The 25721-nt window shown below is 42.1% G+C and overlaps 1 protein-coding gene across 1 annotated transcript in view; it reads right to left on the bottom strand.

Annotated features, from left to right (window-relative positions):
* Positions 1-4662: 4662 nt before the first annotated feature.
* RGSL1 (regulator of G protein signaling like 1) overlaps positions 4663-25721 on the bottom strand; it is a gene marked incomplete at both ends in the record, with an annotated part of 150851 nt that continues 129792 nt past the window's right edge. Inside the window, 7 exon segments of the mRNA XM_080824503.1 lie at positions 4663-4699; positions 5829-5895; positions 6958-7050; positions 8799-8908; positions 12045-12169; positions 12403-12541; positions 22417-22591. Coding sequence (XP_080680629.1) covers positions 4663-4699; positions 5829-5895; positions 6958-7050; positions 8799-8908; positions 12045-12169; positions 12403-12541; positions 22417-22591 — 746 coding nt within the window.

Below are 25721 nucleotides of genomic sequence, written 5' to 3' on the forward strand. Positions count from 1 at the left end.
TTACAATCAGATTTGATTACTGATTTGAATTTTCTGGTGAACATCATGGTCTACACTAATTGTGAAGTGAGCCTAATTAACTGTAAGTTCAGGCACGCATAAAATACACGTTCTGTTTTTTCCACTACATTCCCACACCTAGCGCAGTTCATTTACTCATGCATTCAACGTGTATTTATGGGGCAACTGGTATCTGCATGTCACTCTGCTACGTATTAGAGGCATAAAGAAAAACAGGACATGGCCTCTGTCTTACAAAGGTTTATGTTAGGTCCCCCCAAAAATGGGTACCCCAATAATGGGTCCGTGATTAAAGGAGCGAGACTGATACAAAGCGAAGGTCAAGCAAAGCTTTATTTCACACCAAGCATCAAGAATCAGACCGACGGTCAAACAGACCAGTCGGGACGCCCCTACAGAGAGGACGACCCCTCCCTGGTTTCCAGACTAACTTTTATAGAGCAAAGGCCCTGTGGTTGGGCCTGGCCACACACAGGTGGCTAATTGAATTACAATTCACCCCACAGTAGCCATGGAAACTAGCCCATTACCTTGGTAGCTAGGAGACAGACTGATCGGATGTCTCCATCTGGCCTGACCCACCCTTGTACCTGGGCTTTGTTACCTGGGACTGGTTTCTGGGACTTGTTTTTAAGTCCCCTGGGGGAAGGGGAGCAGGGACAGTTTAAGGGTTAAACAACAAAGTTATTGTTTAACCTCTATGGAAGCCTCTGGCTAAAATAAAAATATAAAATAGGTCCTTACAGTTTATAGTTTAGCAGGTGAGGGATATATATAAACAAGAATCTCAAGAAGGGGAAAAAGTTGCAGAAAGAGAAGAAAGGGTGGGAAGAGAGAGGAGACAACCAGGAGGTGTCACTGTTGTGATGTCTCTTATCACCAGGTGGCGGGGAAGAGGAAGGACATTTGACACAACATTGCTGTGGGATGGAACGCGTGAGGAAGGAGGCAAGAGATGAATCTGGAAATCCAGATTGGGGTCAAATCGACAGTGGTCTTATAGAATATGTTACTAAGGAGTTGGGGCTTTTTCAGCCAGGCAAAGCGTTGACAGCCAGCAAGGAATCAAACCTCAGTGCTACACCTGCAGGGCCTGAGCTCTGCCAACCACCTGAATGAGCAGGAGGATGGGTTCACCCCTGGAGCCTCCGGGAAGGAATGAAGTTCTGCACACCTGACATTAACCCGATGAGTCCCAGCTCGGACTTCTGACCTACTGCACCGGGACATAGTAACATTGTGTTGTTTTAAGCCAGTAAGTGTCTGGTAGCTTGTTATGTTAGCTAGAACACTAATACAGGGACTAGAGGAAGCCACCTTCCTTCCCTGGCCTTTCCCTTTTGATGTGGCTTTAGAATATAGGTGGGTTTCAGTGGGATGAAGTTCAGAGCCAATGACCAAGAAAGAATTCTTGAGACGTCTCTGGTGCAAAATGGTGGTTTTTTAAAGCCCAGGGACAGCAACCCGGGGTAGAAAGACCTGCGGCGCTGAGGCTGGGAGGGGTGGCTCATTATATACTGTGGGGTTGGGAGAGGTAAGGAAAAGCCGAGGTTTTAAAAGAACTTTCGTATGCTAAAGGGGACCTTCAAGATACCAAAGGCCTTGCCAATTGTGAAGTTAAGGTTGTTTTTCCCCTCCAGCAAGGCATTAACATTAGATAGTTGGGAGATTCCTGGAAGAATGTCATCGCAACCGTCCCACCCAGGAATGGGGGGTTGCAGGGGATCACTTCTACTTTTTTCAGCCCGCCTTCTGTTTCCTCATCACTTTGATGCCAGTGACCCTCATGGGTCTATTGTTTGGGCTTCTCTTCCTCCCTTCTAATGTTTTCTAAGATAGATCCCGAACCCAAATATAATTACAAGGGGGAAAGAAAAAGTTTAAAGCAAAGATTGCATTTGTTGGGCTGTGGGCCATGGTTACCGACAGCCAAGTTTTGTTTGACTTGCATAGTATTATAAAAACTTTAAATTTCATGTTCTTTGTGTTATGCCCCAATAATGGGTCCGTGATTAAAGGAGCGAGACTGATATAAAGCGAAGGTCAAGCAAAGCTTTATTTCGCGCCAAGCATCAAGAATCAGACCGAACGTTCGGGGACACACCTCTTACAAGAGAGGGTGACCCTTCTCTGTTTCACAGACTAGCTTTTAAGGGCAAAGGCCATGCGGTCGGGCCTGGCCACTCACAGGCGGCCAATGAGATTGTAACACACACAGGAAACTCCACAGTGATGCTAGGTGACCAATTGAATTACAATTTACCCTAGTAGACATTTGAATCAGCCTATTACACCTTGATTAGGATTGGCACCAAAAGGGTTCCCAAAGGGCGGGGCCCATACTCCTTGGTAGCTAGGGAGACAGTATGCAACCCCCCACTTGATCGATTTCTCCACCTGGCCTGACCCACCATTGTATCTGGGCTTTGTTACCTGGAGCTGGTTTCTGGGACTTGTTTTTAAGTGAATCCCCTGGGAGAAGGGGAGCAGGGACAGTTTAAGGGTTAAACAACAAGGTTTTTGTTTAACCTCAATGAAAGCCTCTTGCTAAAATATAAAAATATAAAATAGGTCCTTACACTTTGTCTCTCTTCCTTTCTGTATATTTTCCCTCTCCCCCTCCCTTTCTTCTTTTTCTTTCTTTCCTTATTTTTGTCTTAAGTTAAGGAGCTCTGGCCCCATTGAGTTGGCTGCCTGAAGCTGAGTGTTACTGTCCCCTTTGACAAGTGTTCAGTTTCTAGCATTCCTTGTTACCTCTCATGGGTTGTTTACTCATTTATATTACCTGTTTGCATGCTAAGTGATTGCCTTTGTGACACTCTTCTAAATCTAGAGTGAAAACATACTAGATCTGGGATCTCTGAAGTGAGAAGATACGAAAGCAAAGGAAGCAACAGCAAGACTCAATAAATGAGCAGAATTACTTTTTTCAATTCAGGGTGGTCCTATGAAGTATTGTGAGGTCTTTTGAATAACGTGTGTGCTTGCACCTCCGTGTGCGACTATACCTATGGATGAGTGTATATAGGTAGAGAACTATGAAATGGGCAAAAATCACAGTTTCAGATGAGTGCTTTGAGTGAGCTTTTTTTTCCTTCAGTGGGACCCACCTACTACCAATCTATAGTTTCAGCTCTGCCTCAGTCCAACGGGAGGACATTTAGGCACATGACCCTGAGTCAGCATTTTATAAGATCCTCATCATTGCTTTGTTGTGGCCTAACATCCTCTCTGGTTCCGTGTGCAAGGTTTTGACTTGTTTATCTTTGACCAAGATCATTCCTGACAGCTCAATTCCAATAATAGGGTTCTTCCCCATTCTCTTCTTGCCTTAGTTTCTTGCCTGATTTTTAAAAACTGTAATTCTGTCTCATGCCCTCTAATCTATCTGTTAACTCAAATTCTGTCTTGGAACCTTAGCCTCATTAGGGGAGGAAATTCTCACTCCCTTCTTCTGGGCCTTCCTTAGGCTGAATTTTTACTTCATTGGACCCTTTCCCAGTGGCCTGAGGCTCTCCACATGTCATCTGAGGCAACACCTTTTCTAGTCACATCTGCCTAGAGTCTTCTTGGCCTGTCACAATCAAAGCTCCATTCAGATGATCTCACTGTCCCATGCATTTGTGAGCCCTGTGTGGACATTACAACATTTTTCATTCTTGAGGAAAGTCTAGGAAATAAAAGACGTGAACATGGGAGGAAACTGCCTGGAAATTTGAGAGGCTTCCCCAATAAGCTCTCTAGTCTTTCCTTGTTCTGCAGCTCACAGGGTTGAGCCCATCTTTTCTCAATTATCTCAAGTGGAGGGCTCATTTAAGACATTTGGTCATTTTACTCCTGATTTTCTTCAAAATGAACCTAGTGCTCTGTAACCATGACAATAATTTGGGCCTTTAGGTCAAAACATTCCCAAAGAGTCTCTTTATCTATTAATTGACAGCTAAACAGAACTCTAGGGAAGAACTATTCCTTTTGGGCATGAAAAGTTATATAGAGGGTGATCATGGAATGAGAACTAGCCAAAGATTTGGAAGTGGTGTGTTCTGGTCCAGACTCTGCCACTGACGACCTGGTGATCTGGGGAAAGACACTTACAGTCTGTGTGGCTTTCCTTATCTGTTTAAAAAGAAGTAATTTTTAACATGGTTACTCACAGGGTTGTGAGGATTTCCCAGGGATGGATCTGAGTCATTGTCCAAATTGGAGATCCCGGCATTAAGATCCTATCTGTTTACTGTTGATAAAACAGCACCTTGTTTACTAGAGTGTTTAATGCCATCTACATACGTTTGTCATGGGATTCGTTGACATTCATGAGTCAAGAGATCTGCTCAAGACTATGCAGCTCCAGAGTGAATCAAGTCTCTTGACCCAGAGAGTCAGGTGATCTGTTACATGCCCACTATAGAAAGAGCATCTCTGACAGGACCCCCAGGATCAAGGAGCACAGAGGTGCTTCTGTTCATGCTCTCTGCTCACATCTTACTCACTGAAGTCTCATCCTACCATGTCTGGGCTGACATCCCATTGATCATTCCAGGGCAGATGACACTGGGCCATTTCATTTCTGACCAGAAAAGTTTCTGTCAGTGTCAAGAGGCTTCTGAGAGATGACGTGCCTCTGCTGGGAGTCTGACTGGACTACTTTCTCTCCTTTTTGGTGCCAGGTAATTTTGGTCTGAAGGAAGAGAGAAGAGTGGCCAGTTATTAGAATGGCAATGAGGGAACTGGCATACTCTGCTGGTTTGTTGCTGTCATTCCCTTTAGGAATAGCAGTGGTCCAAACCAAAATCCTTTGACCTCAGGGTAGGGCTCCTTGAATTCTTCTTCTGACCTTCCTCTCCAAGAACTGATAATCCCTGAAGCATTGCTTTTCTGTGCAAACAACTCCAAAGTTCTTGTCTTCCAGGCAAGTGATACTGGGGCAGCTCTAAACTCCTGCTGGCCTTGTAGAAGGTCTGAGAAGACCAGCTGGCTGGTGAGGAAACCGGGCCTTCCAGTCACATGGCCTGGTGTCTATAACGCTGACTTCCAAGCAGCTCTTTGGCTCAGTTTTGTCTTCCATGACCCCCTAGCGATTTTCTCAGAGCTTTAATGTAGCATGCATTCCACTTTGGTGCTTGTACAGAAGTGAGTTAGGCTGAATCAGATTTTTTTTTTAAAAGATTTTATTTATTTATTTGACAGACAGTGATCACAAGTAGACTGTCTGTCAAATAAATAAATACAGAGAAGCAGGCAGAGGGTGGGGGGAGCATGTTCTCTGCTGAGCAGAGAGCCCAATGCAGAGCTTGATCCCAGGACCCTGAGATCATGACCTGAGCCGAAGGCAGAGGCTTAATCCACTGAGCCACCCAGGCGTCCCAAGCTGAATCAGATTTTGATAGGCTCAAGTCCTTTATGGTTTTATTGACAATATCCTGCCAAGTAGAACAATTCTTTTTCTTTCCATTTTATGCCCCTTACCTTGAAAGCCTTGAGTATTAGGGAGGCTGGTAATAAAAGATCACCTGGGACACTCTTCTCCCAGCAATAATGTTCTCCTAGAAGGTGGGTCAGGGGATCCCACTTCCTAAAAGTGCCTGTCTTAGTTGGAGACATGTAAGGAAACCCACAGAGAAACCCTTCCCTAACTATCTTGACTATAGGACTCTCTGGAAGAAGCAAGCTCAACTTCTTGGTTTCCATATGCTAAGGAGTGTCAGGATGTGGAGCTAGGTCTCTAGGAAATTTCTCCCCCATCTCCCATTGTACACTTGGACACAGCAGCTCTGAACTGAAGAAGAGGACTTCTGCCCTATGCCTACCCTGGGACAGGACACAGCTGCACAGTGGTGAGCCCATGTCTTGATGGGGTAAGGTTGCTAGATGAAGCTAAAGACAAATGTAGAGAAAAACTGTCAAAACTCAGGGTACAGCCACTCACTCGAGGGCCTCCAGCCCAGGAAGGCTGTCCCAGAACAACCTCCAGGGAAACACCTTCAGGGAAGGTGTGGGGAAATGGAAGGTGAAGCAGTGACGCTCCAGGGACATCAAGGAGACCTGGTTTGAATGCTGCAGTACCTTTGGTCTTAGGGGACATTTTATCTGGATGCAAAGGTCATGATGCCAACCCCAAAGACCCAGGGAAGTAACAAAAGGAAATTGAGCCATATGAGTACTAGAATCACAAAGCTTAAGGCTGTTTGGACCCTATGGATCACGGGCAATATTCCATAGTGGTCTCCCCCATTAAGGAATGAGGGGACATATGCAAATGGGCAGAAAAGGCAAGCTGGTATTTCATGCCCATAAGCAGCAGAAAGAAACAGTATCTCCAACCAAGAAACAATTGGTATAGGGGGAAAGTAAGCTTGTCAGGAGAGACCATGTGGAAACCAAGGCAACTTTAATACTTGGAAGAGGGCTTAACTCCTTGAGGCTCAAGATGGGGGGAGAAAAAGAATATAACAAGGCTCAGATATGGGTGGCTAGGACAAGAGTGTTTATTACTGGGATTAGAAGATCTGTAGCAGGCACTTCCAGGAAGCAGAAGGTATGGGATGGAGGTTCTGTTCAAGCCAGCAGGTGCTCTCAGAGGGAGGGGAAATAACAACTGGGATGTTACGATTGTGTCCACACACACACTGGAACCACAACACAGACAGAGGAGCCAGCAGAGATACAGACAAGCCTAAGGTACCTGCCTTCAAGGGGCTATAAGAGAATTAGGAAGATACAATTATTCAGATGAGAGCTGTGCACAGAGCCCCAGAAAGGCAGTCAGGAGACCTGCTTCTCATCCCATCTCTTCCACTCACATGCTGGGTGGTTTGGAGCAAATCGCTTCACATTTCGGGGACCTCAGTCTCCTTGTGGTCATTAAGGAGCTTGGCCAAACTGGATTAGAGTCACCATCTTAGTAGTTAGATCAGTGGGATTCTAACTCCAACTCACAATTTTGGCCTGGACTTAATATTACCTCCCGCTGTTGAGGCTGAAACCACTCAATACCTCTGAGCAAGGTGAATCTTAAGATGGCATGGTCTCCTGGAGAAGAAAGACAGGGAACATTAAAGTCCCTTATAACACCCAACAAAATAAATATTTACATGTAAGCAAGGAAGTTCTTGACAACATTCCTTGGAGTATAGGATGTTACTGACAGATGTTATCTAAATCCAAGTCTCTATATTTGAGATCAGGGGTCTGGGGTGGAAAGAGGAGAAGCAAGATGCTTAAGGTCCCTCAGGTCATACAGGATGACTCTTCAGGCCAGGGACCCAATTGCCCTGACCCCTTAATTTAGAGTATCCTGTTACTGTCTTCCAATTTTAGACACCAGAAAAGATTTGGGGATTTATTTCCCTGGAGCTCAGGGATAGGAAATGAGCCAAACGTGGAAGCTCTTTGGTTGCCACTACGGCATATGTTCTTGTTCCCCTGAGTATCATTTGCCTGTGCTGCCTGCTCACCTCTCTTTCCTTTCCCTCTCACTATGCCCCACTCCCACCTCTCCACCCTCACCCCAAATAAGCCCTCGTACCCACAGGCACACTTTTCCCCACATATTTAAAGACTGCTGATGTGATATTTTACAAGGCAGAGATAAGGCTAATGAGCAACATTCATTGACCACTGGGGCTGCTGCAGCCAGGGAGGTAAAGGTGATTTATTTCCCACTTAGGTGAACCTCTCAGAGGGGCACGAACTTGGCTCTGCAACCAGCCAGAGCTGCTTCTCTCACTCTTCGTGCAAGCTAGGGATGGGTTAAGTTTCAAAAGCCTCATTTGTACTCCCCAAAGGGAGTGGGATGCTTGTTTGTGAGGAGGCTAGAAGGGGGGCAGGGTTAAGTATCTGGAAAAAATGGACATGAGAACTGCATAGGCTTAAACTAAAACCATGGAATGCTCAGCTCTCTCACAGGACAATTTGTTGCTGTCTTTAAGACTCCCGTCCTATCTCTTTATTTTGTTCTGATGCTGCTACTGGTTTCAGACTCACAGACCTGTTCTCTTTGGTTCTCAGAACCCTCCACTGCAGAGACATCCAGTCTTGCTCTCTCCAGGCACTGCTCTGTGCACCCTCTTCCCCTTCTTTAAAATTTCCTTACTGATCTCAGTGCAGATATTAAGAAAGGGATTGAGTTTAACTGCTCTGCTAAGAAAACATGTCTGTGTGTGTTTTCAAACACATCTATTTGCTTATTTATAAATATATTAATAATATACAACATATGAATGACATATTAAGAGTATATTAATAATAAATATGTAGATTGCTCATAATCACACCATGCAGAGATAATCCTATTAATACTTTATTTCTGAATTTTTCCCATGCTCTCACAAAAATTACATACATGCATAAAGATATATATATTTGCCACATGAAAATCATACCCTAAACCCACTTTTTAATTTTCTCATTTAACACCATAAAACAGATGCTTTTCAAATGATAGGGTTTCTGGAGATAGTTGGAGCAGGGGCTTCTCAAATAGCAGTAAAGTGAGTCACCACCTCCATTTACCCACCACATGGACCCTGACCTACATCCAGAGGCTATTGGGAGGTACTGCTGGGGAGCGTGGTACATGGGTGGGGTACCCTTTTGCTGGTACTGATATCAACAGACAAAACATACTTTAATGCTTCTCTGAGAGCCAAGTTAATGAGATGCCCACCCCTCTAGGAAATACCCTCTATGAAGTCTTACCTTTGTCCTTTGGACCTTTGCTTTCCCTTTATGAGTCTCATTTTCTAGAGAATGGGGCTATAGGTCATGGTAGAGCTTACCTCCACTCCAAGGAGAAGACTTTTGCGTGGGCTTAGGAGAAGATTTTTTATCCTTGTGTGTCTTCCCCTTGAACTGGAAGTAAGAGCGGGCTGCCTTCCAGGAACAAAACCTGTGAGAAGATTGGCTTCTGGTCACGTGGAAAAAGTTACCTGATGAGGAGGCTGGCACACTGAGCACAGGGCAACTGGGTCAGGACCATTCCTCACAGAGAGTAAAGTGTGCAATAGAGAAGAGGAAAGACTTGGCCTTGGGGTGCTGCCTGTCAGAGGCCCTTCTTCTGAGCCCTCTCTGTGTCCCAGTGAGGACCTGGTATGGACAGTATGTTGGGATTCCCTTTCCGAACCAGTGAATAGAGTCTGTAAAGAATCTGCTTTATTTGGTCTGAGGAAGGGTCAATCCCTCCAATGCTTGCTTGAGCATCAGACTATGAGCTCCCCACTTAACCTCACCTGGTACAGCCAGAGTGTCTGACTGATTTCCTTTCAGGTCCCAATCCCTGGTTTCATTGTTTCCCTTACTAAAGGTCATGACCCTGTCATCACATTCCCAGCAGTCTGAGTAAACCCCTTCCTCACATGAACTTGCACTCATATGCTTACTCAGTCTGAGAACTGTTGCTCCCTGGAGTCCCTCTCAACGCCCATCATCTGTTCCTCCCTGGCCCCTAATGCCTTGCTGTCCATCAGCCTACTCTTGCATTGGACCCCTTAGAGGTTGGTCTTGGCTAAGATTGGATTTATTTTCTATCCTGCCTTTGCTCTGATAGCCTTAACTGGTGCCCTCTTTCCCATGCTCCCAAGGGGCATTCTATTTGATCACAGCTGGTTTCTCTCATTCCACTTGCTATAATGGGTCTTTGTCCCATCAGGAAGCGCCCAGTGGGCCACAACACATACTTTATGGTGCTTAAAATAATGAGAGACCTTGTTTCTAATACTGGTTTTACCATTTCCAAGTGCTCCTAGGCATCTCTTAACCCTTTTGAACCTCAATTTACTCATCTATAAAAGAGGGATAATGACACTTTGCCCCACTCATCTCATAGGGCTGTTGAGAGGTTCATCTGGGATAATATATGTAGACACAGTTTGTGCAATATAAAACTCTTTATATAGGAGGGTATAGGAAAGCAAGAGAAGAACCAGCTGCATAAAGGTTAGGGATTCAAAGCCTCCCTGAAGCAGTCCTATACTTCCTAAATAGGCGTGAGGCAGTGCTGAGCACTGACTCAAGACAGGAGCAGCATGCATTTCTCAGGGTTCTGATCCTCCAGAAAGTTTCAGGACAAATTTCTGTTTAACCCTGCTTAGCAGAACTAGAATCAAGTCTGGACTTGGTGCTAGATAACAACTAATGTTCAAAGGATAAACTGGTTATCTTGAACTTTGATTTTTAATTCTTTTAATCCTGTATTAAATAATGTATTATCATAGAGATTTTATTTTTTTTAATTGAACTGAATTATATTTATTTTTTTCTTCCAAAGTTTTCTTTAAATCCTAATTAGTTAACATATAGTATAATATTTGTTTCAGGAGTAGAATTTAGTGATTCATCACTTGCATGTAATACCCAGTGCTCATCATAACAAGTGAACAAGGGCTGTCCTTAACACCCATCACCTATTTAACCCATCCCTCATCCACTTCCCTCCATCAACACTCAGTTTGTTCTCTAACATTAAGAGTCTCTTATGGTTTTCCTCCCCCCACTTCTCTCTTTTTTTCCGCCCTTCCCACGCATTCATCTGTTTTATTTCCTAAATTCCACATGTAAGTGAATTTACATGGTATTTGTCTTTCTCTGACTGTCTTGTTTTGCTTAGCATAATATACTCTAGCTCCATCCACATCACTGCAAATGACAAGTTTTCATTCTTTTTGATGGCTTAGGAATGTCCCATTGTGTCTATATACCACATCTTGTTTATCCATTCATTAACTGATAGACACTTGGGCTCTTTCCATAGTTTGGCTGTTGTTGATAATGCTGCTATAAACATCGGGGTGCAGGTGAACCTTCGAATCTGTATTTTGTGTCCTGTGGGTAAATACCTAGTAGTACAATTGCTGGATCATAGGATAGTTCTATTTATCATAGAGATTTTAAAGTAAAGGTTGGAGACTGGTAAGCAACCTTTACACTTCTCTTCCACTAAAGTAACACGTGTTTGTGTGTGGTGGGGAGGGGGGTCCCCTAAGAGCCGGAATCATATAATAATCTAAATATCCTAATTAGCCCTGTCTTGGAACATTTCAGCCGGTTATCCTCTGGTCACTGTCATACAGGGCCCTGTGTGGAACGTATAGGTTGGCATTACCGTCACTTATAGGAGTGAATAACCAGCTGGGAGAACCTGGACCAGTGTCTCAGCCCACACTTCAGCAGGCTAGGTTAGAAACCAGTGGGCCACAGGTAGCATTTGTCCTGCAGATATTTTGTTTGTTTCATTTTCGCTCTTTGGCCTTCATAATTTCCTCGCCATGTTTTAGTTTTGAGTTTGTCACCACATTTGCCACTTTAACATGGGGAGATAGGACATAAAAACCTAAATTTCTGGGACACATTGGTGGCTCAGTTGGTTGAGTGACCAACTCTTGGTTTTGGCTTAGGTCACGATCTCGGTCATGAGATGGATCCCTATGTCTGGGTCTGTGCCCAGCAGGGGGTCTGCTTGAAGATTCTCTCCCTCTCTGCCTCCCTTCACTCTCTCTCTCTCTCTCAAATCAATAAATCTTTTACAACAACAACAACAACAAACTCCTAAATTCCTAAGCTCCTCTTGAGAATGGAATATCTAGCAACTGTGCCTCTAATGGTAATTATGGGATTTGGACATAACAGAGTAGAACTCTTGTGTCTTACTGTCTCATGAAGCTCCTCAAGTACAAGTACGGTTGTGTTAAACTTGACAGAACTTCTTCCCAGGTATGGAGGTCCATACTCACTCTTAGGTGAGGAGCCTATGCCTAAGAAAATTAACATCATTTTTCTAAGCAAGGAGGAGGTACCTGGGAGAGAGCCAGGTACTCTGATCCCAGTCTTACTTGGCCTTCCATCCTCTGGCTCAGTTTCAGCGTGAGAGTGGGAGGGATGGGGTATATCATGTGGCATAAGAATACACCATTGTAGTCCCCAAGAGACTGGAAACTGTGAAGCAGAGGGCTAGAGGAAGACAGAAAATGCTCTAGAAAGTCAAATGTGTTTTTCTGCCCTCGTGGTCTTGGGCAAGGAGAAAGAGTTACCTTTTCCAGAAGTACATAAGGACAGGGAAGAGAGACATGATAGTCCCATGGAAGATGTTCCGATCTAGGTGGCCCTCTGCAATGGCAGCAAGGATGGCATCCTTCTGGGATTCAGAGATGTTCACCTACCCATACAATGGGAGCATGTTACTGGCCGAGGCTCCAGGGAAGGCAGAAAACCTCTCTTGACCCCCCAGGACCTATAAGACCACCCCCTCCCCAGAAGCTTTTCATGCAACTGCTAGGGAAAGGACATCTGGTTGACCCAAAACTTAGGAGGTGCCTATCAGCTTTCAGAGTTCTTGTGGAAGACATGCTTCTTGGCAAATGCCCAGAGAGGAGCGGGAATCCCCCTTACCCTCAGCCTTGGAGGGATTTCCGAATGCAGGTAGAGCTTTAGGATGATGTTAATTTTAGACCTCATTAGGGCCACGTCATTCTCCTTGTATGCCCGGTTGGCTTGCAGCACGTGAGCTGAACTCACCAAATCATTAAATCTAAAAAGAAGCAGTAAGTAGGAAATTGGCAAGGAGAAGATAAAAGCAGCAACTAAATAGGGCAGCCAGCCCAGACCCATTTCTGGCCTAAAAAAGACAGGGCCGTTCCTGGGCCAGGTTGTAACTTAATTCATTCAATCATAATGCCTCCACAGGCAAATACAAATTGAGCACCGACCACATGCCAGGTAATATGCTAAGTGCTTCTTCAAGTGTATTTCTTTACCATAAACTCCTTTATGTATCCCATCCTGCCTCCATCCTGACCTCCATACCAGGTTTGCCTCTGAAGACTTTAAGGGGTAAGGGTTATCTTGCTCTTTCTTTACCCTCCTCCCGATGCTTTCACAATTACCACCACTCTTTGAAGCCACCTATTACTTTTCTTAATTTTTTATTATAGTAAAATATATGCAACATAAAATTTACCAGTTTAACCATTTTTAAACATAGAGTCAGTGGCATTAAGGACATTGACTGTGCTCTGCAACCTCCAGAACTTTGTTCATCTTCCCCAGCTGAAGCTCTAAGCCATTCAACAATAACTCTCCATTCTCCCCATACTGCAGCCCCTGGCAACTACTTTCTGTCTCCTAGCAACATATTCTTCCACTAACCATCAAATACCTGTCAGTTATACCTTATCGTGATTTAAGTACACAGTTTATTTCTCTCAGGACTCTTTAAATCTTAACCATTTAAACTTTTCCTAAGAGTAGAATACTAAGATTTTCCCATTATAACCTTGTCTTGCATATCCAGCTATTTATTCAATCAGTGGACACTTGAAAGGGTTTACTCTGTGACAGGTGCCATTCCAAGAGCAGGGATTCAGCAGTGAACTTGGTAAACAAAGTCCTGCCTTCTTTTTAGTTGTCTAAATGCACTTCCTGCACCTATCATCCGACTTATTAACTCTCGTTTGTGTTTTGTCTGCCATCCAGATTGGTTTGCAGGATCTCAGAGAATAGGGAGCACGTCTTAGTTGTCTTTTGAATCTCCAATGCCAAACCCAGTGCCCAAGAATCAGTAAGCATTTGTGGAACTGAGCTAAATGCCTCATTGGGGTGCAGATTAAGAAGATCTCTTAACCAAATTCCCCTAACTAGTGTGCTGAATGACCAGAGACTCTGTACTTCTCAAAACACACCGACTGATGCCTACGACATGCTCACCATATACACTGGTTGTACCTTCTGTAATATACTCTCACATTTTCCCAATGAGTTGAGGCAGATATATACTGAGAATTATTCATGCCTCTTCTCAAAGATTTTTGCCTGTTGTACTTGTTCCTATAATTTGTAATTTATGAAAATTAATAAAATATGAACATAAAAGGAAAAGATATTTGTTGTTTCTCAGAAAATAAATTTGAATGTGTTGGAATGTTCCAGTAAAAGCAAGTTGTTTTTTAAAAAGTTGCTATTGAAAAAAAAAAAAGGTTACTATTGAGTGAGGTGTGACAAAGCAATTTAAAACTTTGAAAAAACAGGTATAAAAATTCAGAAGGATTAAACTGCCTTTATATTCTCACTCATTTTAAAGAGAGAAATTTTAGAATTAGCTGATAGCATTTTGGATATAGTTTATGCAAGAAAAATATATGGATCTCCAGTTAGAGGAATGGCTTTGATTTTACGTTCAAAGTTTGACAGGTGAGTTAAAGTACGTTAGCATGATTTAACATAATAATATCTGTTTAAGTATGGATGTTCCTCACAAATTTAAAAATAGATTTACCATATAATCCAGTAATGCCACTACTGGGTATTATCTAAAGAATACGAAAACACTAATTCAAAGAAATATATGCACCCCTATGTTTATTGCAGCATTATTTATTTATTTATTTATTTATTTATTTAAATTTTTTTATTTTAATAAACATATAATGTATTTTTATCCCCAGGGGTACAGGTCTGTGAATCGTCAGGTTTACACATTTCACAGCACTCATCATAGCCCATACCCTCCCCAATGTCCATTTCCCCAACACCCTCTCCCGTCCCCCCTCCCCCCCCTGCAACCCTCAGTCTGCTTCTTGAGATTGAGTCTTTTATGGTTTGTCTCCCTCCCAATCCCATCTTTTCATTTTTTCTTTTCTTACCTCCCCCCAACCCCCCCTGCCTTGCATCTCCACTTCCTCATATCAAAGAGATCATATGATAGTTGTCTTTCTCCGATTGACTTATTTCGCTAAGCATGATACCCTCTAGTTCCATCCACGTTGTCGCAAATGGCAAGATTTTATGTCTTTTGATGGCTGCATAGTATTCCATTGTGTATATAGACCACATCTTCTTTATCCATTCATCTGTTGATGGACATCTAGGCTCTTTCCACAGTTTGGCTATTGTGGACATTGCTGCTATAAACATTCGGGTGCACTTGCCCCTTCGGAGCACCACGTTTGTATCTTTAGGATATATACCCAGGAGTGCAATTGCTGGGTCGTAGGGTAGCTCTATTTTCAGTTTTTTGAGGAACCTCCACACTGTTTTCCAGAGTGGTTGCACCAGCTTGCATTCCCACCAGCAGTGTAGGAGGGTTCCCCTCTCTCCGCATCCTCGCCAGCATCTATCATTTCTTGACTTGTTAATTTTAGCCATTCTGACTGGTGTGAGGTGGTATCTCATTGTGGTTTTGATTTGTATTTCCCTGATGCCGAGTGATGTGGAGCATTTTTTCATGTGTCTGTTGGCCATCTGGATGTCTTCTTTGCAGAAATGTCTGTTCATGTCCTCTGCCCATTTCTTGACTGGATTATTTGTTCTTTGGGTATTGAGTTTGATAAGCTCTTTATAGATTTTGGATACTAGCCCTTTATCTGATATGTCGTTTGCAAATATCTTCTCCCATTCTGTCAGTTGTCTTTTGGTTTTGTTAACTGTTTCCTTTGCTGTGCAAAAGCTTTTGATCTTGATGAAATCCCAATAGTTCATTTTTGCCCTTGCTTCTGTTGCCTTTGGCGATGTTCCTAGGAAGAAGTTGCTGCGGTTGAGGTCAAAGAGGTTGTTGCCTGCATTCTCCTCAAGGATTTTGATAGATTCCTTTCGTACATTGAGGTCCTTCATCCATTTTGAGTCTATTTTCGTGTGTGGTGTAAGGAAATAGTCCAATTTCATTTTTCTGCATGTGGCTGTCCAATTTTCCCAGCACCATTTGTTGAAGAGGCTGTCTTTTTTCCATTGGATATTCTTTCCTGCTTTGTCGAAGATTAGTTGACCATAGAGTTGAGGGTCTATTTCTGGGCTCTCTATTCTGTTCCATTGGTCTATATGTCTGTTTTTGTGCCAGTACCATACTGTCTTGATGATGACAGCTTTGTAATAGAGCTTGAAGTCTGGAATTGTGATGCCACCGACTTTGGCTTTCTTTTTCAATATTCCTTTGGCTATTCGAGGTCTTTTCTGGTTCCATATAAATTTTAGGATTATTTGTTCTATTTCTTTAAAAAAAATGGATGGTATTTTGATAGGGATTGCATTAAATGCGTAGATTGCTTTAGGTAGAATAGACATTTTCACAATATTTGTTCTTCCAATCCATGAGCATGGAATATTTTTCCATTTCTTTGTGTCTTCCTCAATTTCTTTCATGAGTACTTTATAGTTTTCTGAGTATAGATTCTTTGCCTCTTTGGTTAGATTTATTCCTAGGTATCTTAAGGTTTTGGGTACGATTGTAAATGGGACTGACTCCTCAATTTCTCTTTCTTCTGTCTTGTTGTTAGTGTAAAGAAATGCGACTGATTTCTGTGCATTGACTTTATATCCTGACACTTTACTGAATTCCTGTATAAGTTCTAGCAGTTTTGGAGTGGAGCCTTTTGGGTTTTCCACATATAGTATCATATCATCTGCAAAGAGTGATAGTTTGACTTCTTCTTTGCCGATTTGGATGCCTTTAATTTCTTTTTGTTGTCTCATTGCTGAGGCTAGGACTTCTAGTACTATATTGAACAGCAGTGGTGATAACGGACATCCCTGCCGTGTTCCTGACCTTAGCGGAAAAGCTTTCAGTTTTTCTCCATTGAGAATGATATTTGCGGTGGGTTTTTCATAGATGGCTTTGATAATATTGAGGTATGTGCCTTCTATCCCTACACTTTGAAGAGTTTTAATCAGGAAGGGATGCTGCACTTTGTCAAATGCTTTTTCAGCATCTATTGAGAGTATCATATGGTTCTTACTCTTTCTTTTATTAATGTATTGTATCACATTGATGGATTTGCGGATGTTGAACCAACCTTGCAGCCCTGGAATAAATCCCACTTGGTCGTGGTGAATAATCCTTTTAATGTACTGTTGGATCCTATTGGCCAGTATTTTGGTGAGAATTTTCGCATCTGTGTTCATCAAGGATATGGGTCTGTAATTCTCTTTTTTGGTAGGATCCTTGTCTGGTTTTGGGATCAAGGTGATGCTGGCCTCATAGAATGAGTTTGGAAGTTTTCCTTCCATTTCTATTTTTTGGAACAGTTTCAGGAGAATAGGAATTAATTCTTCTTTAAATGTTTGGTAGAATTCCCCTGGGAAGCCGTCTGGTCCTGGACTTTTGTTTGTTTGGAGATTTTTGATGACTGTTTCAATCTCCTTACTGGTTATGGGTCTGTTCAGGTTATCTATTTCTTCCTGGTTCAGTTGTGGTAGTTTATACATCTCTAGAAATGTATCCATTTCTTCCAGGTTGTCAAATTTGTTGCCATAGAGTTGCTCGTAGTATGTTCTTATAATTGTTTGTATTTCTTTGGTGTTGGTTGTGATCTCTCCTCTTTCATTCATGATTTTATTTATTTGCATCCTTTCTCTTTTCTTTTTGATAAGTCTGGCCAGGGGCTTATCAATCTTATTAATTCTTTCAAAGAACCAGCTCCTAGTTTTGTTGATTTGTTCTATTGTTTTTTTAGTTTCTATTTCATTGATTTCTGCTCTGATCTTTATGATTTCTCTTCTCCTGCTGGGTTTAGGCTTTCTTTGTTGTTCTCTCTCCAGCTCCTTTAGGTGTAGGGTTAGGTTGTGTATTTGAGACCTTTCTTGTTTCTTGAGAAAGGCTTGCACCGCTATATATTTTCCTCTCAGGACTGCCTTTGTTGTGTCCCACAGATTTTGAACTGTTGTGTTTTCATTATCATTTGTTTCCATGATTTTTTTCAATTCTTCTTTAATTTCCTGGTTGACCCATTCATTCTTTAGAAGGATGCTGTTTAGTCTCCATGTATTTGTGTTCTTTCCAAATTTCCTCTTGTGATTGAGTTCGAGCTTCAGAGCATTGTGGTCTGAAAATATGCAGGGAATGATCTCGATCTTTTGGTACTGATTGAGACCTGATTTATGACCCAGGATGTGGTCTATTCTGGAGAATGTTCCATGTGCACTAGAGAAGAATGTATATTCTGTTGCTTTGGGATGGAATGTTCTGAATATATCTGTGATGTCCATCTGGTCCAGTGTGTCATTTAAGGCCTTTATTTCCTTGTTGATCTTTTGCTTAGATGATCTGTCCATTTCAGTGAGGGGAAGTGTTAAAGTCCCCTGCTATTATTGTATTACTGTTGATGTATTTCTTTGATTTTGTTATTAATTGGTTTATATAGTTGGCTGCTCCCATGTTAGGGGCATAGATATTTAAGATTGTTAGGTCTTCTTGTTGGACAGACCCTTTGAGTATGATATAGTGTCCTTCCTCATCTCTTATTATAGTCTTTGGCTTAAAATCTAATTGATCTGATATAAGGATTGCCACCCCAGCTTTCTTCTGATGTCCATTAGCATGGTACATTGTTTTCCACCCCCTCACTTTAAATCTGGAGGTGTCTTCGGGTCTAAAATGAGTTTCTTGTAGGCAGCATATTGATGGGTTTTGTTTTTTTATCCATTCTGATACCCTGTGTCTTTTGATTGGGGCATTTAGCCCATTAACATTCAGGGTAACTATTGAGAGATATGAATTTAGTGCCATTGTATTGCCTGTAAGGTGACTGTTACTGTATATTGTCTCTGTTTCTTTCTGATCTACTCCTTTTAGGGTCTCTCTTTGCTTAGAGGACCCCTTTCAATATTTCCTGTAGAGCTGGTTTGGTGTTTGCAAATTCTTTCAGCTTTTGTTTGTCCTGGAAGCTCTTTATCTCTCCTTCTATTTTCAATGATAGCCTAGCCAGATATAGTATTCTTGGCTGCATGTTTTTCTCGTTTAGTGCTCTGAATATATCATGCCAATTCTTTCTGGCCTGCCAGGTCTCTGTGGATAGGTCCGCTGCCAATCTAATGTTTTTACCCTTGTATGTTACAGACTTCTTTTCCCGGGCTGCTTTCAGGATTTTCTCTTTGTCACTAAGACTTGTAAATTTTACTATCAGGTGACGAGGTGTGGACCTATTTTTATTGATTTTGAGGGGCGTTCTTAGCATCTCCTGGATTTTGATGTTTGTTCCCTTTGCCATATTAGGGAAATTCTCTCCAATAATTGTCTCCAATATACCTTCTGCTCCCCTCTCTCTTTCTTCTTCTTCTGGAATCCCAATTATTCTAATGTTGTGTCGTCTTATGGTGTCACTTATCTCTCGAATTCTCTCCTCGTGGTCCAGTATTTGTTTGTCTCTCTTTTGCTCAGCTTCTTTATTCTCTATCATTTGGTCTTCTATATCACTAATTCTTTCTTCTGCCTCATTTATCCTGGCAGTGAGAGCTTCCATTTTTGATTGCACCTCATGAATAGCTTTTTTTATTTCAACTTGGTTAGATTTTAGTTCTTTTATTTCTCCAGAAAGGGCTTTTATCTCTCCGGAGAGGGTTTCTCTAATATCTTCTATGCCTTTTTCGAGCCCGGCTAGAACCTTGAGAATTGTCATTCTGAACTCTAGATCTGTCATGTTACCTATGTCCGTATTGATTAGGTCTCCAGCCTTCGGTACGGCCTCTTCTTTTTTTTGAGGTGAGTTTTTCCGCCTTGTCATTTTGTCCAGATAAGATTTGCTTTCTCCTGCTGTGGAATTCCGCTGTTCTTGGTGAGGGAAGTTAGTTTTGGATGGGTTTCTTGTTGATCTTCTGGGGGAGGGGCCTGTTGTAGTGATTCTCAAGTGTCTTTGCCGCAGGCGGAATTGCACCGCCCTTGCCAGGGGCCGGGCTAAATAATCCGCTCCGGTTTGCTTTCGGGAGCTTTTGTTCCCTAAGCGCTTTCCGTAGAGTTCCGGAGGACGGGAATGAAGATGGCGGCCTCCCAGTCTCCGGCCCGGAGGAGCCGAGAGCTTGGGGTTCCGCTCCTCAGTGCGCTCTCAGAGCAAAGCGCCTACCGCCCCGCCTCCCTGGCCTGCGGTCGCGCCTTGAGGAAAGCAGTCAATTGCTGGAGCTGGAGAAAAGCGCTGGGTCGCTTTCCTCTCCGTGGCCTCCGGCCACGCTCCGAGCCCACCCAGCCTGCGACCGGCACAAGGTAACCCTGGGCTTAGAGCTCACTCCTCGGCTTTGTCGCTGTAGCCAGCTTCCCCGCTCTAATACCTGCGAGCTCTGTGGCACTCAGACACCCCCAGTCCTTCTGTGACCCCGCGGGACCTGGGGTTATGCTGACCCCGCCTGGGTTTCCCCCAGTTTAGCCTCTGGAGCGATGTCTCCCAGTGGAGCCGACTTTTAAAAGTCCCGATTTTGTGCTCCGTCGCTCCGCCGCTTGCCGGGTGCCGGCCCCTCCCCCCGGGGTCTATCTTCCCGTCGCTTTGGATTCACTTCTCCGCACGTCCTACCTTTCAGAAAGTGATAGATTTTCTGTTTCTGGAATTGTTGCTCTTCTTCTCTTTGATTTCCCGTTGGATTTGTAGGTGTTCACAATGGTTAGATAAGCTATCTAGCTGATCTCCTGCTACCCGATGTCGTCTCAGCCTGCTACTTCTCCGCCATCTTGACTCCTCAACCCTGCAGCATTATTTATAATGGCGAAATTATGGAAGCAGTTCATGTGTCCATTGACAGATTAATGGATAAAGAAAATGTGGTATATTTATACAATAGAATATTACTCAACCATAAAAAAGAAAGAAACCTTGCCATTTTCAACAAATGGATGGAGATAGAGGCTATAATGTTAAGTGAAATGTCAGTCAGAGAAAGACAAATAACATATGATTTCACTCATATTTGGAATTTAAGAAACAAAACAAAGAAAAAAAGGGACAAACCAAGAAACAGACTCCTAACTATAGAGAACAAACTGATGGTTACCAGAGGGGAGAGGGGCAGGGGGATAGGTGAAATAGGTAGTAGGAATATACTTATCATGATGAATACTGAATGATATATAGAATTGTTTAATCAATATATTCTACACATGAAACTAATATAACACTGTATGTCAACTATACCAGAATTAAAATTTTAAAAAAGCTAATCAACCAAAGGCATGCAAAAATGACAATAATAAAGATACAAAATGAGTGAAGTAATATAGAGGATTGAGCAGCCTGTATGCATGTACGGGAGACTTCCAACTTATAACAACTTAAATACCATTTATGCATCTCTATCTTTATTTCTAAATTAGTTTAGAACCTTTAAGAGTTCTAAAAAAAAAAAACCCCAAAACCCACCACATTCTAAAACATAGACTCATAAGCCATTCTACTTTAGTACATAAGATACCTAATCACCATGTAGTACATCATTTCTATGGGGGAAATGTATTCCAAATTTCAAATCAGTGTTCCAGGAACATGCCCTTTCTGTTAATGGCAAAGATGTTCCCTTCGATGAGGACAGAGAAAGAAGTAGAGACTCTTATTTCTCTTAGAGTCACTTGTTCTATCTGCAAATGTTCAAGAAAATTTTAAGTCAGTTTTCTCCATCAGAGGCACTAGACCTGTGTTCTCAATTGTGCTGCCATTAGAATCCCATGAGCAGCTTTTGACAGTACCAGTTCCCAGGCTCCACACCGGACCCCTGAAATCCAAATCTCTGGGCCTTGGCATTGGCAGTATTCACAAGCTCCCAGAGACCCTGATGTGCACCAGTGTTGAGAACCATTGACTAGCTCCTTTACCCCAGTACGATTGTTTTGCAAGTTCAGGCCCTGGGCTCACAAATTGGAGAGCTGTACACACGAGACACACTCGGTTAAGAGTATTTCTAAGTAGAGAGGTGCCTGGGTGGCTCAGTCACTTAAGCACCTGACTTTTGATTTTGGCTCGGGTCATGATCTCAAGGTCATGAGACTGAGCCCCACATCCGGCTCTGCACTGGATATAGAGCCTGTTCAGGCTTCTTTCTCTCCCTCTCCTTCTGCTTCTCTTTGCCCAGAGAAATATTTCTAAGTAGAAACTGTACTAAACAACAGGTAAGAATAATCTGACCCAGGGCAGAAAGATGTTTTGCTTTCTATATTTCACCAAAGCTGTAATGGAATGACCTCCAATTTTTTCCTACTACTTGCTTTTTTCACAAGATGCATGGATAAAGCAAGGAATAATATCTATATCTATAACTATGTATCTCTGTTCAATGTCATGCACACACACAAGCACACAATTTTTATTACTATAATTCTTTGTTCTAACTAAGGAACTATTGGCTCTATGGTGCTCCGTAAGAGGAGAGGACTTCTACCATATTAGCAAATAATGAGAAAAAAGCACTCCACTTCCTGGGTATAAATATCATTTCAATATTTCAATCATTTCAATATCGGCAACTCCAGAATACTGAAGAGCGTCTAGGACCTAAAGGGGAGGATGGCAGAAATTGATACGGGGACAGGCAGAATTCAGTGAGATTTTCAGTTGGAGATTCCTGCCTAGCAGGGCTGAAATCACTGTGTCACTTACATGCCACTGCAGACTTTGCAGGAAGGTACTAACCAGGGGAAGCCGTGATAGGGAGAGATGGGAAACGTACCTCTCCATTTCAGAAAAAAAATACAAATCATTGATTGCAAAGTTGACGGTGATAATTCTGTGGCCAAGTATTCGGCGCTTCATCAGTATTATATCCCCATTCTCGAGGTCTGCGTTCCGGACGTTGGCGGCATTTGTGGTTGGGCGTCCTGGTGCATTTGGTGTTGGGGAGAAATCTGAGAGAGAAAGACGAAGGAATTACAATCTAGTTTGATGAAGTCGCTCTTAAACTTGAAGCCTTTGACTTGGGCATAACTAAAATGAAGAAAGGAAAGTGTGGACCCATCTTCGGGGCTGTTGAAATAGTGATTTCCTACCCTTGGGCTCAATGTTTTACTTTGACTTGAAGGACTGCTAAAAAACCATCCGCTCAGGGTGCCTGGGTGGCTCAGTGGGTTAAGCCTCTACCTTCAGCTCAGGTCATGGTCCCAGGGTCCTGGGATCGAGCCCCACATCTCTGCTCAGCGGGGAGCCTGCTTCCCCCTCTCTCTCTCTGCCTGCCTCTCTGCCTACTTGTGATCTCTGTCTGTCAAATAAATGAAATCTTTAAAACAAAAACAAAACACAAAAGCCATCTGCTCAGATGGTATGACCACATACACACCAAAAAAAAAAAAAAAAAATTAACTGAGTACTGAAAGATGTTTTCCTGCTGCGTGTCTCATGGAAATATAATTGCACTGTAGTTATGCCAATCCTTAACATTTCTACAGAAATTGAATATGCAGATGTGACCTTCAAAATGGAGTCTGTGGTTTTTTTTTTTTTTTTTTTAAGATTTTTTATTTATTTGAGAGAGAGACAACGAGAGAGGGCATGATAGGGGAGATGGTCAGAAGGAGAAGCAGACTCCCTGTGGAGCTGGGAGCCTGATGCGGGACTTGATCCCGAGACTTCAGGATCATGACCTGAGTTGGAGGCAGTTGCTTAACCAACTGAGCCACCCAGGCACCCAGGAGTCTATGGTTCTGATGATGCTTATTCTAGGTTTATCAAGGAAGTAATTTAGAAGGAAACTGGGAAAGCAGCACAACAAAAAAGTCAACATATCAAGAGTAAAGAAGTTTAATGGAATACAGAGTAGGGTGCTAGAGTAGAAAACAGACATAAATGAGTAAAGAAGAATATAGAAGATTCAAGAAGGTTTGGATTGTATCTAGAAAAACAAGACATTTATTTTAGAAAGTTTCTTGAGTAGGATATACACAAGAAAATCCATTCACAGGGATTTAGGACTGAGAAGACAGTAGTTTTGGACTGTATCTGGCAAGCAGACCCTGGTTAATTGCCTGGCTGGGTTTAAGAAAATTGTCTAATCCAGCTCTAGAATTTACAATTCTTCCTATAAAATTGGTTATTCTGGATATCTGTTCAGGAATTGTTGATGTGGTATGGTGCTTCCTATGGTGTAAGTGGTATTCCTTTTGGAGAAGTGTTACATATAAAATGGGAGGATACTACAACACTGAATAAATAGCTAGCACCTCTTATGTCCCCGACCTTGTGCTGGGTCCTAGGGCCACAGCACCAAATAAAGCAAAGCCTCCTCCTTCCCATCTTATAATCTCTCTATCTCTTAGACTTGAGTTCAAAAGGGAAAACAAAGTTTGAATAGTAGTGGAAGTTGGTATGATGGCTAGGGATTTTAGGAAAAGAGTATGCTAAATCCACTCAAGAAATCTGGGAGCAGTGATATACTTGTAAACCAGCTCTGGTAGGGGAGGGAGAGACCGGCTTTGGTGGTCTTTGCTGATTTCTATAATAAATACTTCCACGGTAGCTGGTTTCAGCTATTGACGGTTCACAAAATGTCCCGAATATTTAACAGTTGACTCTCAATTGGGTAGAGATTGTCAGGTTGTATTATTTTTTTAAAGCAAGACCCTACTCTATGCTAGCTATAAGAATACTTTAACTGTAGGACATAAATAGGTTATAAGTAAAGGAAATGAAAAAGATAATACATGCTAACACTAATAAAAAGAAAGCTGGAGTGACTATCTTAATATCAGACAAAGTAGATTTCAGAGAAAATAATATTACCAAGGATAGAAATATTTTTTTTGTAATGACAAATGGGTCAATTGACTAAAGGACATAACAATCCCCAGAAAAGTCTAAATGATCATGATAGAAAACAGACCACTGGCAGACAGATCTCCCACTGAGCTACAGAAGCACTCTTCGTGGGCTGTCTTATACAAAGCTAAGGATGTGGGAAGTTGAAGTAGGGTGAAATTAGACTTTCTAACCATTCTGGGGTACAAGGGTTTGAACTAATTTTATTTAAAAGAAGAAACAAAAGAGCTAGAACTATTCAAAAACCCTAAATGTTTGTGAAGCAGTTCCTAAAACATACATACAAAAACTTTTGCAAATTAGAAAATATCATAATATTAAAATTAAAATTCCAATAGAAAAATAGACAAAGGACACAAACAATTCAAAAAGGACTGCAAATGACCAACAAATAAAGGTACTCAATTACTAAAAAAAATATACATAAGAATGGCACGTTAGTTTTCATTTACTGGATCGTCAGTTTGTTTTGTTTTGTTTTGTTTTTAGACAGAGATCACAAGTAGGCAGAGAGGCAGGCAAAGAGAGAGGAGGAAGCAGGCTTCTCACCGAACAGAGAGCTCAATGCGGGGCTTGATCCCAGGACCCCGAGATCATGACCTGATCTGAAGGCAGAGGCTTTAACCCACTGAGCCACCCAGGTGCCCCTGGATGGTCAGTTTTTAAAAAGTGCCTAATATCCCAGAGGTTGGTGACAACGTGGCACTTATTTATACGATTGGTGAGAGTTTAATTAGTGTAATGTTTTAAAATTTTAACTATTTTTAACCATTTACCCATTTCTCCCATTTTAAGGAATTAATCTCATAGAAATACACGATTGCTAAATATGTGTGTTTTGCAGCATTATTTGTCACACCGACAATTAAAATAACTCAGAAGTCAACAAGAGAGATGAGGGCGATAGACATTAAGGAGGGCACTTGAAGGAATGAGCACTGGCTCTTACATGCAACTGATGAATCACTAAACTCTACCTCTGAAACTGATCATACACTATGTTAATTAATTGAATTTAAATTTAAAAAACTAAAAAAAGAGAGATGAGATTTTCATTATCAATTCCTCCAGTATTATCTCAGGCACTTTTGCCATCTCATTAATCTTAATTAATTAATCATAATCATTAATCTCCAGCCCAACTGGCCTGATTGCAGTTCCTGCAATAAGCCATGCTCTTTCTTATTTTAGGATTCTATGCAGACCTAGAAATTGCTCCCCACCTAT

Source organism: Martes martes (assembly GCF_963455335.1).
Source record: "Martes martes genome assembly, chromosome: 15".
NCBI classification, from domain to species: Eukaryota; Metazoa; Chordata; class Mammalia; order Carnivora; family Mustelidae; genus Martes; species Martes martes.